Source organism: Hylobates moloch, unplaced genomic scaffold, assembly GCF_009828535.3.
Source record: "Hylobates moloch isolate HMO894 unplaced genomic scaffold, HMol_V3 SCAFFOLD_12, whole genome shotgun sequence".
Lineage (NCBI taxonomy): Eukaryota > Metazoa > Chordata > Mammalia > Primates > Hylobatidae > Hylobates > Hylobates moloch.
The window spans coordinates 50,313,143-50,327,074 of NW_026652287.1; the positions used below are offsets into that span (position 1 = coordinate 50,313,143).

Here is a 13,932-nt window from a genome sequence, read left to right on the forward strand (position 1 = left end):
CTCCTCTTTCCTTAAATCGGGCTTCTCCGTCCCTCTTAGCCTATCACATTGCAAGCTCCACCCCTATTCCCCGTTTCAGCCTATCAGGGTAGAAGCACTGACCATTGTAGTCTGATTCGGCCAAGAACAAAAAAAAAAAAATTCACTGATTTTTTTAATCCAATCACATTTCATACTTTGCTCCAGTGTAGCCAATCACATTCCAGGTCCCGTAGCACCCAGCTCCAGGCTGCTCTCACTCCAAACCCCACCCCCTAGCCCAGTTTCAGCCGATCAGCTTCCAAGTTCTCCCTAGTCTCAACCAGTTTCTGTCTCCGCTTGTTCTGCAGCCCGCTGAACTACATTTCCCAGGAGGCCTCGGGGCTGCGCCGCACAACTTCCGGCTGTAAAGATGGCGGCTTCCTAGCGAGTCGGCGGCTGATTTAGAAGGAGGCTCAGGCTACGGTGAGCCGAAGTTGGGTGGTGAAAGCATGCGGGGCCAGTTCCTAGGGACCCAGCTCCCTTTGCCCCAAGAGATCCAGGTCCTCGCCTTTCCTGGGGCTTCCGCCTTTATTTCTGGTTTCTCCTGCAGTGTAGCGTCCATCCTTCTTGCTGCCGCTAAAGCTTTGTTTTCCTTAGAGGTGTGGGGACTGCAAGGCGCTCAAAGACCATCTTGGGAAGCCCGTGCCTATTGCCCAGATAGACCAACTGCTCCATTCGCATCCTGTTTCTCTCCAAGGGAACCACAGTACTAATATTTTGCTTCTCCCTCATGCAGACACCCGTTAGGCACGAGGGTGTCCTAGAGGTTATTATTCCTTTATTCACCAAGACATTTTCAGTTTTAGGTAACAGAAAACCCTACTCAATCTGGCTTAAGGAAGAAAAAGGAAGTTAGTGGCTTATAGATTGGGTCTAATAGGAGCTGGGTCCAGGTGGTCAGAATTCGATCTGCAGTTTTCTGGGTGGAGACCATTTCGCTTTTTACCTTAGAGGCAAAAGGGCCCCCTCGCAGCTCTCAACTTTATTCTCCCAGCTCTGCAACTCTAATGAAAGTCTCTTTTCCTTGATGGCACTGTTAGAAGTTGCAGAGCTGCCACTCAATGGCCTGATTTGGGTCATGTGCCCATCCCTGAGCCATTTTCAGTGGCCAGAGAGCTGGGATGTGCTCATTGGCCGAATAGGGGCATGAGGCTAGCACTACGTTAAAAAAAAAAAAAAGAGGAAAAAAGAGGGGGGACTGTTATCTTATGTCGGAGTGGCTGCTCGGCTGATAGGTGTAAAAGGCACCCATTCTACAGCTGAGGAAACTGACTCCCTAAGAGGAGTGACTCATCATCAGTAAGCGGCTCATCGCCCCTCTTCCTTCTTAGTAACCACGTTTTTTTGTTTTTTTTTTTGTTTGTTTTTTTGAGACGGAGTTTCGCTCTTTTTGCCCAGGATGGAGTGCAATGGCGGGATCTCGGCTCACCGCAGCCTCCGCTCCCGGGTTCAAGCGATTCTCCTGCCTCAGCCTCCCGAGTAGCTGGGATTATCTGCATGCGCCACCACGCCCGGCTAATTTTGTCTTTTTAGTAGAGAAGGGATTTCTCCATGTTGGTCAGGCTGGTCTCGAACTTCCAACCTGAGGTGATCCGCCTGCCTCAGCCTCCCAAAGTGCTGGGATTACAGGCGTGAGCCACCGCGCCCGACCATAACCAAATGCTTTTAAAACTCCCAAGGGGAGGATTCTGGCTTCCCCTGTCCGTGTTCCATCTAGCCACACAGGAGCCATGGAAGTGGCAGAGCCCAGCAGCCCCACTGAAGAGGAGGAGGAGGAAGAGGAGCACTCGGCAGAGCCTCGGCCCCGCACTCGCTCCAATCCTGAAGGGGCTGAGGACCGCGCAGTGGGGGCACAGGCCAGTGTGGGCAGCCGCAGCGAGGGTGAGGGTGAGGCCGCCAGTGCTGACGATGGGAGCCCCAACACTTCAGGAGTCGGCTCTAAGTCCTGGCAGGTGCCCCCGCCAGCCCCTGAGGTCCAAATTCGGACACCAAGGGTCAACTGTCCAGAGAAAGTGGTAAGTAGAGGGGGTGGCCTGGGGCTCTGAGATGCTAGGGAACCTAGCATCTTGTCTTTTGGGATTCACTCTGCAAACATTCCCTTTGTATTAGTTACCTGTGGCTGCCACAAGTCACCATGGACTTGGTAGCTTTCAACAAGAGAAATTTATTCTCTCACAGTTCTTGGGGCCAGAAGTCAGGTGTCGGCAGGGCCACAGCCTCTCTGGAGGCTCTAAGGGAGGATTCTTTCTTGCCTCTTCATTTTGTCTGTCTTTTTTTTTTTTTTTTTTTTTTTTGAGATGGAGTTTTGCTCTTGTTGCCCAGGCTGGAGTGCAATGGCACGATCTTGGCTCACTGCAACCTCTGCCTCCCTGGTTCAAGCAATTCTCGTGCCTCAGCCTCCCAAGTAGCTGGGATTACAAGTGCCCACCACAATGCCCGGCTAATTTTTGTATTTTTAGTAGAAACAGGGTTTCGCCACATTGGCCAGGCTGGTCTCGAACTCCTGACCTTAGGTGATCTGCCCGCCTTGGCCTCCCAAAGTGCCGGGATTATAGGCATGAGCCACCCCACCTGACCCGTTCTTGCTATTCTAGCCTCTCGTGGCTCCTGGCATTCCTTGGATTGTGGCTGCATCACTCTAGTCTTTGCCCAATTTTTTTTGTTTTTTTGAGGTGGAGTCTTGCTCTGTCACCCAGGCTGGAGTGCAGTGGCGTGATCTCGGCTCACTGCAACCTCCGCCTCCCGGATTCATGCCATTCTCCCGCCTCAGCCTCCCGAGTAGCTACAGGCGCCAGCCACCGTGCCCGGCTAATTTTTTGTGTTTTTAGTAGAGACGGCGTTTCTTGTTTTTTTTTTGTTTGTTTTTGGTTTGTTTTGTTTTGTTTTGTTTTTTTGTTTTTTTTTTTGAGAAGGAGTCTCGCTCTGTCGCCCAGGCTGGAGTGCAGTGGTGCTATCTCGGCTCACTGCAAGCTCTGCCTCCCAGGTTCACGCCATTCTCCTGCTTCAGCCTCCCGAGTAGCTGGGACTGCAGGCGCCTGCTACTACGCCTGGCTAATTTTTTGTATTTTTTATTAGAGACAGGGTTTCACCATGTTAGCCAAGATGGTCTGGATCTCTTGACCTCATGATCCACTCGCCTTGGCCTCCAAGAGTGCTGGGATTACAGGCGTGAGCCACCGCGCCTGGCCACTGAGACGGGGTTTCACCGTGTTAGCCAGGACAGTCTCGATCTCCTGACTTTGTGTTCCACCCACCTTGGCCTCCCAAAGTGCTGGGATTACAGGTGTTAGCCACCGTGCCCGGCTGTCTTTGCCTAATTCTGTCCAGTCCTCATAAAGCCTTTCTCACTGTGTCTCTGTGTCTTCTCCGCTTCTGTCTCCTATAAGGACACTTGTCATCAAAACAGGATCTTATCTCAAGACCCTTACTTTAATTACATCTGCAGAGACCCTGATTCCAAATAAGGTCACATTCTTTTTTTTTTTTTTTTTTGAGACAGAGTCCCGCTTTGTCACCAGGCTGGAGTGCAGTGGCGTGATCTCAGCTCACTGCAACCTCCGGCTCCCTGGTTCAAATGATTCTCCTGCCTCAGCCTCCCAAATAGCTGGGATTACAGGCACTCACCGCCACACCCAACTAATTTTTGTATTTTTTAGTAGAGACCAGGTTTTACCATGTTGGCCAGGATGGTCTCAATCTCCTGACCTCGTGATCTGTCTGCCTCAGCCTCCCAAGGTGCTGGGATTACAGGCGTGAGCTACCGTGCCAAGCATCTTTTTTTTTTTTTTTTTGAGATGGAGTCTCGCTCTGTTGCCCAGGCTGGAGTGCAGTGGCGCAACCTTGGCTCACTGCAAGCTCCGCCTCCCAGGTTCACGCCATTCTCCTGCCTCAGCCTCCCGAGTAGCTGAGACTACAGGTGCCCGCCACTACACCCGGCTAATTTTTTTAGTAGAGACAGGGTTTCACCCTGTTAGCCAGGATGGTCTTGATCTCCTGACCTCGTGATCCTCCCGTCTCGGCCTCTAAAGTGCTGGGATTACAGGCGTGAGCCACCATGCCTGGCCTCTTTTTTTTTTTTTTTTTTTTTTTGAGACAGAGTTTCACTCTGTCATCCAGGCTGGAGTGCAGTGGCGCAATCAGGGCTCACTGCAATCTCCACCTCCCGGGTTTGAGCAATTCTCTTGGCTTAGCCTCCTGAGTAGCTGGGATTACAGGTAGGTGCCACCACACCTTGCCAATTTTTTGTATTTTTAGTAGAAATGGGGTTTTGCCATGTTGGCCAGGCTGGTCTCAAACTCCTGACCTGAAGTGATCCACCCACCTTGCCCTCCCTAAGTGCTGGGATTACAGGTGTGACCCACTGTGCCTGGCCAAATAAGGTCACATTCTCAGGTTCTGGTTGGACATGTCTTTTGGGAGCCACAGTTCGATCCACTGTATCCTCATTTCTGTGTTGATGTGTCACACATTCTCTGGCTCATTTATTCACTTATCTACTTGGACTCCCAGTTCAGTGCCTATTCTTCTAAGCCATTGCTTTTCAAAGTAGATGGCTTGGCTGAGGATTGGCGGGGGGTCATCATACTGCCTTTTCAGACAAGGCAGCTTGAAGAGGGCCAGTGAGTGGTGTGGGGGCCAACGTTAAGGTCAGAGGACGCTCACCACCCTCCAACTACCTTGCAGATTATCTGCCTGGACCTGTCAGAGGAAATGTCACTGCCAAAGCTGGAGTCGTTCAACGGGTAAGAGGGACATTTTAGGGCTTGAACATGCGGCCATGGCTGGGAGGGTCCAGCCCAAAAGATACGGGGCTCTCACTCTGAAACTCACACCAGCTTGGTCTGGCTTCAGGCGTGGCAGTATCAGAGAGTAGCAAGAGCCAGGTGCAGTGGCTCATGCCTGTAATCCCGGTGACTCAGGAGGCTGAGATAGGATCACTTGAGGCTAGGGGTTCGAGACTAGTCTGGGCAACATGGACCCCATCTCTAAAAAATATATATATATATATATGTATGTGTCTGTATGTATGTATTTATTTTTGAGACAGGGTGTCGCTCTCTTGCCCAGGCTGGAGTGCAATGGTGTGAGCTCAGCTCACTGCAACCCCCGCCTCCAGGGTTCAAGCCATTCTTGTGCCTCAGCCTCCTGAGTACCTGAGATTACAGTCATGCACCACCATGCCTGTTTAATTTTTGTATTTTTTGTAGAGACAGAGTTTTGCCATGTTGGCCAGGCCGGTCTGAAAACTCCTGATCTGAAGTCATCTGCCTGCCTTGGCCTCCCAAAGTGCTGGGATTACAGGCATGAGCACCCAGCCTCTAAACTTTAAAAAATTAGCAGGCATGGTGGCATGCTCCTAGAGTCCCAGCTACTTGGGAGGGCAAGCTGGGAGGATCACTTGATCCCAAGAGTTTGAGGCTGCAGTGAGCTATGATTTTGCCACGACACTCCAGCCTGGGCGACAGAGCGAGACCCTGTCTTTTTTTTTTTTTTTTTTTTTTTTGAGACGGAGTCTCGCTCTTGTCTCCCAAGCTGGAGTGCAGTGGTGCGATCTCTGATCTCTGCTCACTGCAAGCTCCGCCTCCCGGGTTCACGCCATTCTCCTGCCTCAGCCTCCCGAGTAGCTGGGACTATAGGCGCCCGCCACCACGCCTGGCTAATTTTTTTGTATTTTTAGTAGAGATGGGGTTTCACCGTGTTAGCGAGGATGGTCTCAATCTCCTGACCTCATGATCCGCCTGCCTCGGCCTCCCAAAGTGCTGGGATTACAGGTGTGAGCCACTGCCCGGCTGACCCCGTCTCTTTAAAAAAAGAAAAAAAGAGGCTGGACTTGGTGGCTCATACGTGTAATCCCATTACTTTGGGAGGCCGAGGTGGGCAGATCATGAGGTTTGGAGTTCGAGACCAGCCTGGCTGACATAGTGAAACCCCCACCTCTACTAAAAATACAAAAATTAGCTGGGCACAGTGGCGCGTGCCTGTAATCCCAGCTACTCGGGAGGCTGAGGCAGGAAAATCGCTTGAACCTGGGAGATGGAGGTTGCGGTGAGCCAAGATCGCGCCATTGCACTCCAGCCTGAGCAATAAAAACGAAACTCTGTCTCAAAAAAAGTAAAATAAAATAAAAAAATAAAAAAAGAGTAGCAAGGACAACTGGTAATGTTAAGGCTATGGCCCATTGAGGCTCCATTCATAGCAATGAGTTGGAGACGCCAAGAAGCAAAGTGACTTGCTCAAGGGCTCAGAGTAATGGGGCAGAGCCAGGATTCGGACCCAGGCCCGACTGGCCCTGAAGCCCTTGTCTGGAGTCATGTGCTGCCTGCAGCTGTATCTGGGGTGGGGGGCAGTTTGGGTTGCAGGGCCTGGATGGGGCTTGAGGACCTCCTTGGAGATGTTGAAGGTGACACCTTCTTCCCCTCAGTGGCGTTCACAACTGCCCATGTCTGAGCAAAGTTCCTGCAGTGACTCTAGGGGAACCTTGAGCCCCATGCTGCGCAGAGGGACCCATTTGGAGAGGGCAGGAGCTCCGATGTCGGCCAGACTGGGTTTGTGGCTGAGCTCCGCCACCCCCCTGCAGTGTGACCTATACCTCCAGGGCCTTATCATGGGGCTGGTGCAGGGTTCTCAGAGGAGGGTGGCGGAAGGAACTTTTTTTTTTTTTTTTGAGACAGAGTCTCACTCTGTCGCTGCCCAGGCTGGACTGCAGTGGCGCGATCTCGGCTCACTGCAACCTCCGCCTTCTGGGTTCAAGCGATTCTCTGACTCAGCCTCCTGAGTAGCTGGGATTACAGGCACTCGCCACCAGGCCCGGCTAATTTTTGTGTGTTTTTAGTAGAGACGGGGGTTTCACCATCTTGGCCAGGCTGGTCTTGAACTCCTGACCTCGTGATCCACCTGCCTCAGCCTCCCAAAGTACTAGGATTACAGGCGTGAGCCACTGCACCCGGCCCTGAGGGAACCTTAATTCCCCTGTACTCTCTGCCTCCCCAGCTCCAAAACCAACGCCCTCAATGTCTCCCAGAAGATGATTGAGATGTTTGTGCGGACCAAACACAAGATCGACAAAAGCCACGAGTTTGCACTGGTGGTGGTGAATGATGACACGGCCTGGGTGAGGCTGCGGCAGGCGCTGGGTGCCCTGGGGTCCCCTGGGACCCAGGGAGCACTGCACTGAGGCCTCTGCTTCCCTGCAGCTGTCTGGCCTGACCTCCGACCCCCGCGAGCTCTGTAGCTGCCTCTATGATCTGGAGACGGCCTCCTGTTCCACCTTCAGTATCCTTCCTGGCAGAGATGTCCCCATGAAGGGGGCTGTCTCCTTCTGTCATCCTTGGGGCCCAGGAAAGTCTGAGTCATGACTCTGGCTGGCTGTGGTTCAGATCTCAGCTCTGCCAAGGCTGGGAAAGTCACCCCTCTGAGCCTCAATTTCCCCATCTGTACTGTGGAAGGCACAAAGCTGCCTACCCCATGGAGATGCTGTAATAATATAGAAGCAAAAGTACCTGATTTTGTCCGGGCATGGTGGTCCACGCCTGTAATCCCGGTGACTTGCGAGGCTGAGGCACAAGAATCACTTGAGCCCGGGAGGCAGAGGTTGCAGTGAGCTGAGATCTCGCCACTGTACTTCAGCCTGGGCAGCAGAGTGAGACTCTATCTTAAAAAAACAAACAAAAAGAAGTACCTGATTTGTACTCAGGAGGTCCAAAATTCACCCACAAGGGGATCACCTCACACAGGGCTGGGCATACAGTCGGTGCTCAATAAATGGCAGTATGTGACGGAAATGTCACCATTGCTCCTACAGCCACTTGAACCTGGGCGCAGGACATTTTATGGTAATTTGGACATAAAAGGCTCATGTGTGGCCCAAAACTGAAATAGAATAGGACTCTTGTAAGTTAAAAAAGGAAAAAATGGGGAGAGTTTTTTCCAGAAGGACAAGAACACCCCTGGCTCTTTCGTTTTGAGGAGAGTGGCCCCAGCCATGCTGGAAAGGGGAACTCTTTTATTTTTATTTTTATTTTTTATTTTTTTGCTCTTGTTGCCCTGGCTGAGTGCAATGGTTCGATCTTGGCTCATCGCAACTTCCACCTGCCAGGTTCAAGCGATTCTCCTGCCTCAGCCTCCCAAGTAGCTGGGATTACAGGTGTGCACCACCACACCTGGCTAATTTTGTATGTTTTGTAGAGGTGGGGTTTTGCTATGTTGCCCAGGCTGGTTTTGAATTCCTGGGCTCAAGTGATCAGCCCACCCCAGCCTCCCAAAGTGCTGAGATTACAGGCATGAGCCCCCATGCCCAGCCCCATTCTGTTTTAAAACATAAATTAGATTCCATCCCATCCCGTCTGTGCTCCAAAACCTCCCATGGCTCCCTGTGGATCTTATTTATTATTATTATTTTTTTTTGAGATGGAGTCTCACTCTTGTTGCCCAGGCTGTAGTGCAGTGGCACGATCTTGGCTCACCGCAATCTCCACCTCCCGAGTTCAAGCAATTTTCCTGCCTTAGCCTCCCAAGTAGCTGGGATTACAGACATGTGCCATCAGGCACAACTAATGTTGTGTTTTTAGTAGAGACAGGGTTTCACCATGTTGGCCAGGCTGGCCTTGAACTCCTAACCTCAGGCGGTCCGCCCGCCTTGGCCTTCCAAAGTGCTAGGATTGCAGGCGTGCGCCACCGTGCCTGGCATACCAAGAGTCTTAAAGTCATCTGGTGCCAGCACCCTATTTTGTGATCCATGCTGAGGGGAATTCGAGTGTCAGAGAGGGCAAGTGACTTGGCCAGGGTCACATGGTGCGTCTCTAAGGGTGCCGGGTCTCCTCTGGCATCAGGATCTGGGAAGCCACCTGTTCCCGCTCACTCCTGCTCTACCAGCGTTCTCCTTAGCATCCGCACCAGATCTGGAAGGACTTTTCGGCCTCATGTAAGTCCCCTGTGGGGAAATTCTTACTCACCTTCAAAGAGAAGGGTCACTTCTGGGAAGAAGCTCCAAACAGCACAGAAATAATCTAGAGAGCCTTAAAGCCTCCTCCCTTCCTACCTCGCCCTGAGCAATTCCTCATTTATGTGTCTTGGGAGCATGGGGGCTGGTGGAGATGCACATGCTGCTAGGCAGCTCCAGCTGACGGCAGTGACTGGGGACGCTCTGGACACTGAGGGTGTTCAGGACACTGAGGGTGGCCCAGGCGCAGTGGCTCACGCCTGTAATCTCAGCACTTTGGGAGGCCGAGGCAGGCGGATCACCTGAGGTCAGGAGTTTGAGACCAGCCTGCCCAACATGGTGAAACCGCGTCTCTACTAAAAATACAAAAATTAGCTGGGCATCTGTAATCCCAGCTACCTGAGAGGCCAAGGCAGGAGAATCGCTTGAACCTGGGAGGCAGAGGTTGCAGTGAGCCGAGATCTCACCATTGCACTCAGAGGGGTCGGGCTGGGAACGTGCTCAGGGCAGAGGGAACCGCTTATGGGATGCCTCACAGGCAGCAGCGAACTTGGAAGACATCAGTGGGGCCTCACCTGCCCGGTGAGCATCTGGGGTCTCTCAGGGTGATAAGAGGGGCAGACCCCCACAGGCTACTCTGACTGCTCCCTCCTCCCGGGTATGCAGCCAGCAGAAAACTGAGCTTCCGGTCACAGAGAACGTGCAGACGATTCCCCCGCCATATGTGGTCCGCACCATCCTTGTCTACAGCCGTCCACCCTGCCAGCCCCAGTTCTCCTTGACGGAGCCCATGAAGGTGGGTGAGGCCTGGGAGAGGGTGGGGTGCCTGCAGCCATGAGGATGGTGGTTAGACACCAGGAGGGACTTCCCAACCACAGAGGCTGGGGTGCCTAGAGGTAAGTTCCCAGAGTCTGAGGCAGAAATGGGGGAGTTATAGTCATGGGGCATGGGGTGACCCAAGCCCCAGAGGCTGGTGTTCTTTATTTCCCCCGCAGAAAATGTTCCAGTGCCCATATTTCTTCTTTGACGTTGTTTACATCCACAATGGCACCGAGGAGAAGGAGGAGGAGATGAGCTGGAAGGTGAGAGGCCTCAGCAGGTGTGAGTGGCAGGCGGGTGTGGACAGGATGCCTTGGAACACACCTGCGCTGGGTCTGGGGGTCTCTACCTCCATTCGATAGCCCTGGAGCCCTGGCCGGGGTAGGTCATGGCATTGGTCATTGAACAGCCGTTTCCCAGTTGTCTGCTGTGAGTGATGGGATGGCAGCCATTGGGACGATGGTCCAGGCAACATGTTGAGTCCTGCCTCCCCCATCCCCAATGTTCCCTGCTTTCCTTTCTTTCTTTCCTTTTTTTTTTTTTTTTTTGAGACAGAGTCTCCCTCTGTCTCCCAGGCTGGAGTGCAGTGGCACGATCTCGGCTCACTGCAACCTCTGCCTCCCAGATTCAAGCAATTCTCCTGCTTCAGCCTCCCGAGTAGCTGGGATTACAGGCACCTGCCATCATACCAGGTTAATTTTTGTATTTTTAGTAGAGACTGGGTTTCACCATGTTGGCCAGGCTGGTATTGAACTCCTGACCTCAGGTGATCTGCCTGCCTCAGCCTCCCAAAGCAGTGGGATTACAGGCGTGAGCCACCACGACCGGTCCCCTCTTCCCTTTCTTCCTGGCTTTGACTTCGCTGCGCCCTCGGCCTGGAGCATCCATCCCTCTTGGACTCCCCAGGCCCTACTGGGCCTTCACATCCCAGACCTGAATTAGCTGTGGGACCTCGAGTGGACTACTTACTTCTCTGAGCCTCAGTTTACCCAACTATGACAGGGAATTGAGACCAGCTCCTCCTTATACCTCAATACCCAAATCAAAAGTTCCCCCTCTAGCCAGGCGTGATGGTGTACGCCTGTGGTCCCAGCTGCTGCTGCTCGGGAGGCTGAGACAGGAGGCTCGCTTGAGCCCGAAAGGTGGAGATTGCAGTGAGCCATGATGAAGCCACCGCACTCCAGCCTGGGTGACAGGGCGGAGACCCTGTGTCAAAAAATGAAAATACGACCAGGTGCGGTGGCTCACACCTGTAATCCCAGCACTTTGGGTGAATCACCTGAGTTGGGAATTCAGACCAGCCTGACCAACATGGAGAAACCCTGTCTCTACTAAAAATACAAAATTAACCGGGCGTGGTGGCGCATGCCTGTAATCCCATCTACTCAGGAGGCTGAGGCAGGAAAATCGCTTGAACCGAGGAGGCAGAGATTGCGGTGAGCCGAGATCGTGCCGTTGCACTCCAGCCTGGGAACAACAGCGAAACCCTGTCTCAAAAAAAAGTAAAAAAAAAAAATAAGTAAAATAAAAAGTCCCTCCTCTGAGAAGTCCTCCCTGTTTTTCTTTTTTCTTTTTTTTTTTTTTGAGACCTAGTCTCGCTCTGTCGCCCAGGCTGGAGTGCAGTGGCGCAATCTCGGCTCACTGCAAGCTCCGCCTCCCAGGTTTACGCCATTCTCCTGCCTCAGCCTCTCCGAGTAGATGGGACTACAGGCGCCCGCCACCACGCCCGGCTGATTTTTTTGTGTTTTTAGTGGAGACGGGGTTTCACCGTGGTCTCGATCTCCTGACCTCGTGATCCGCCGGCCTCGGCCTCCCAAAGTGCTGGGATTACAAGCGTGAGCCACGGCACCCGGCCCTGTTTTTCAAGAAGGATCAAAGTGGGGGCCAGGAGAATGTGTCTGTATCTGACTGTATCCCTCCACACTGGGGACTCTTTTTTTTTTTTTGAGACGGAGTCTCGCTCTGTCGCCCAGGCTGGAGTGCAATGGTGCAATCTCGGCTCACTGCCAGCTCCGCCTCCCGGGTTCGCGCCATTCTCCTGCCTCAGCCTCCTGAGTAGCTGGGACTACAGGTGCCCGCCACCACGCCCAGCTAATTTTTTGTATTTTTTAGTAGAGACGGGGTTTTACCGTGTTAGCCAGGATGGTCTCCATCTCCTGACCTCGTGATCTGCCTGCCTGGGCCTCCCAAAGTGCTGGGATTACAGGCATGAGCCACCGCGCCCGGCCAACACTGGGGACTCTTTGGGGGCCATGAGTGGGACCTCTTCGGATCCTTAACACTGGGTCCATGGCTGGGAATGTTTGCTGAATGTGTGAATGGTTTCTGCTTGGCAAACTCCTCTTCACCCTTTAGAACCCACCCCAGATGTCCCCTCTTCTGAGAAGCCCTCCAGGGATATGAAGGGCCTGTTGGGGTAACCTCTGCCTGAGCAGCCCTTCACTGACCCCCATCTCCCCCGAAGGACATGTTTGCCTTCATGGGCAGCCTGGATACCAAGGGTACCAGCTACAAGTATGAGGTGGCACTGGCTGGGCCAGCCCTGGAGTTGCACAACTGCATGGCGAAACTGTTGGCCCACCCCCTGCAGCGGCCCTGCCAGAGCCACGCTTCCTACAGCCTGCTGGAGGAGGAGGATGAAGCAACTGAGGTTGAGGCCACTGTCTGAACCATCCCTGTGCATCTGCACCTTCTTGTGCAAGGAAGTCCTTGGCCTAAAGCCTTGGTTCTCAAACTGGGTTCCTTGGGACCTCCGGGGTGGGGGGGTTCCAGGAGGCACCTAGGGTACCTTGCAGGGTCCTAGGAGGGAAACCCAGGATTCCAGGAGGAATCCCAGGAACTGTGGGCACCCATCGTCTGTGTCTCCCAGCCCATTTCCACTCCTAGTTTGTCATGGATAGTTTTTGTTCTTCCCTGTGTGATTTTTGCCATTAAAATAAAAATTTGAGACTCGTTAACCGAAGTCCACGCCAATCACTTTGTGTTAATTGGGATCATCTTCGTTGCAAGTGACGGAAAACTTAGCCACTGAGCAAAGGTGAGTGGCTTTCTTGTGGATGAAAAAGCCCCCCGGGATGTGGAGGTTGCAGTGAGCTGAGATCACACCACTGTACTCCAGCCTGGTGACAGAGCGAGAGCTTTTCTCAAACAAAAAAGAAACATTCAAAAATAGATGAAAAAGCCAAGAGAACAGCTTCAGGCTTGGCTGTATCCAGGTGCTAGGACAACATTGCCATTGGGGAGGGTACTACATGGTTGCTAGTCAATGTGCCCTGCTTACCCCCCAACCAATGGAAAGGTGTGTGATGGCTCTGACCACTCCCCAGAGCCCAACCCAGGTCAAGGCGGAGTTCTCTCAGCACCTGGATATGATTGGACTCCCCCGGGGGGTTACATGACCTTCAATTAAGAGCTAGTCATGTCCCAGGGTTGTGTGATGTTCTGATCAGCCAGGCCTGGATCATACGTCCCTAAGGGGGAGGTTTAACAGCTCCATCAGCAGTGCTGAGGACATGATAGGAGGGTTGCTTGAGGCCAGGAGTTCAAGACTGCCCTGGACAACATAGCAACATTTCTTGTCTCTATAGGAAATGCAAAAATTAAGACAGGCTTGGTGTCTCACGCCTGTGATTCCCAGCTACTTGGGAGGCTGAAGTGGGAGGATCACTTGAGCCTGGAGGTGGAGGCTGCAGTGAGCTGTCATCCCGCCACTGCACTCCAGCCTGGGTGACAGAGCAAGACCCTATCTCAAAAATAAACAGCTTTATTGAGTGACTGCTTTTCCTCCCTATGAGCAATTTTCGGGAACCTATTGTGTGTCAGGCCCTTGTGCCCAAGCCCCTGTTCAATCCTTGCATCAACCTCGTTAGGATTCTCACATTTTGCAGATGGGACACTAAGACTCTCAGAGGTCCAGCCCTCCAAAATACTGAAGTCCTAGCTCCGCTGGATTGAAAATGGGCATCGCAGAATGGGGGCTGGAAATTTTTTTTTTTTTTTTTTTTTGAGACGGAGTCTCGCTGTGTCGCCCAGGCTGGAGTGCAGTGGCGCAATCTCGGCTCACTGCAAGCTCCGCCTCCCGGGTTCACGCCATTCTCCTGCCTCAGCCTCTCCGAGTAGCTGGGACTACAGGCGCCCGCCACCACGCCCGGCTA

At 52.8% G+C, this 13,932-nt stretch overlaps 1 protein-coding gene across 3 annotated transcripts; it reads left to right on the forward strand.

Annotated features, from left to right (window-relative positions):
* Positions 1-324: 324 nt before the first annotated feature.
* On the forward strand, positions 325-12,735 carry BABAM1 (BRISC and BRCA1 A complex member 1). Of its 3 annotated transcripts, none has more exons than XM_032170076.2 (9): positions 325-444; positions 1,739-2,036; positions 4,705-4,763; positions 7,012-7,132; positions 7,215-7,293; positions 8,917-8,941; positions 9,626-9,755; positions 9,955-10,041; positions 12,243-12,735. In XM_032170076.2, the coding sequence occupies exons 2-9, from the start codon at positions 1,752-1,754 to the stop codon at positions 12,444-12,446; spliced, it is 990 nt and encodes a 329-aa protein (XP_032025967.1). In that variant the 5' UTR covers positions 325-444; positions 1,739-1,751; the 3' UTR covers positions 12,447-12,735. The 3 variants fall into 3 exon arrangements, with proteins under 3 accessions (XP_032025967.1, XP_032025965.1, XP_032025966.1); XM_032170074.2 differs by having other exon boundaries at positions 339-444; positions 1,701-2,036; XM_032170075.2 differs by lacking the exon at positions 325-444 and having other exon boundaries at positions 1,420-2,036.
* Positions 12,736-13,932: the final 1,197 nt, after the last annotated feature.

What these genes read in the sequence shown, in the direction of transcription:
- BABAM1 (XM_032170076.2), top strand. Translation starts at nt 1,752, where the DNA reads ATGGAAGTGGCAGAGCCCAGCAGCCCCACTGAAGAGGAGGAGGAGGAA. An exon ending in CCTTGACGGAGCCCATGAAG is followed by an intron (nt 9,756 to 9,954) that starts GTGGGTGAGGCC and finishes TTTCCCCCGCAG; the next exon opens with AAAATGTTCCAGTGCCCATA. An exon ending in AGGAGGAGATGAGCTGGAAG is followed by an intron (nt 10,042 to 12,242) that starts GTGAGAGGCCTC and finishes TCTCCCCCGAAG; the next exon opens with GACATGTTTGCCTTCATGGG.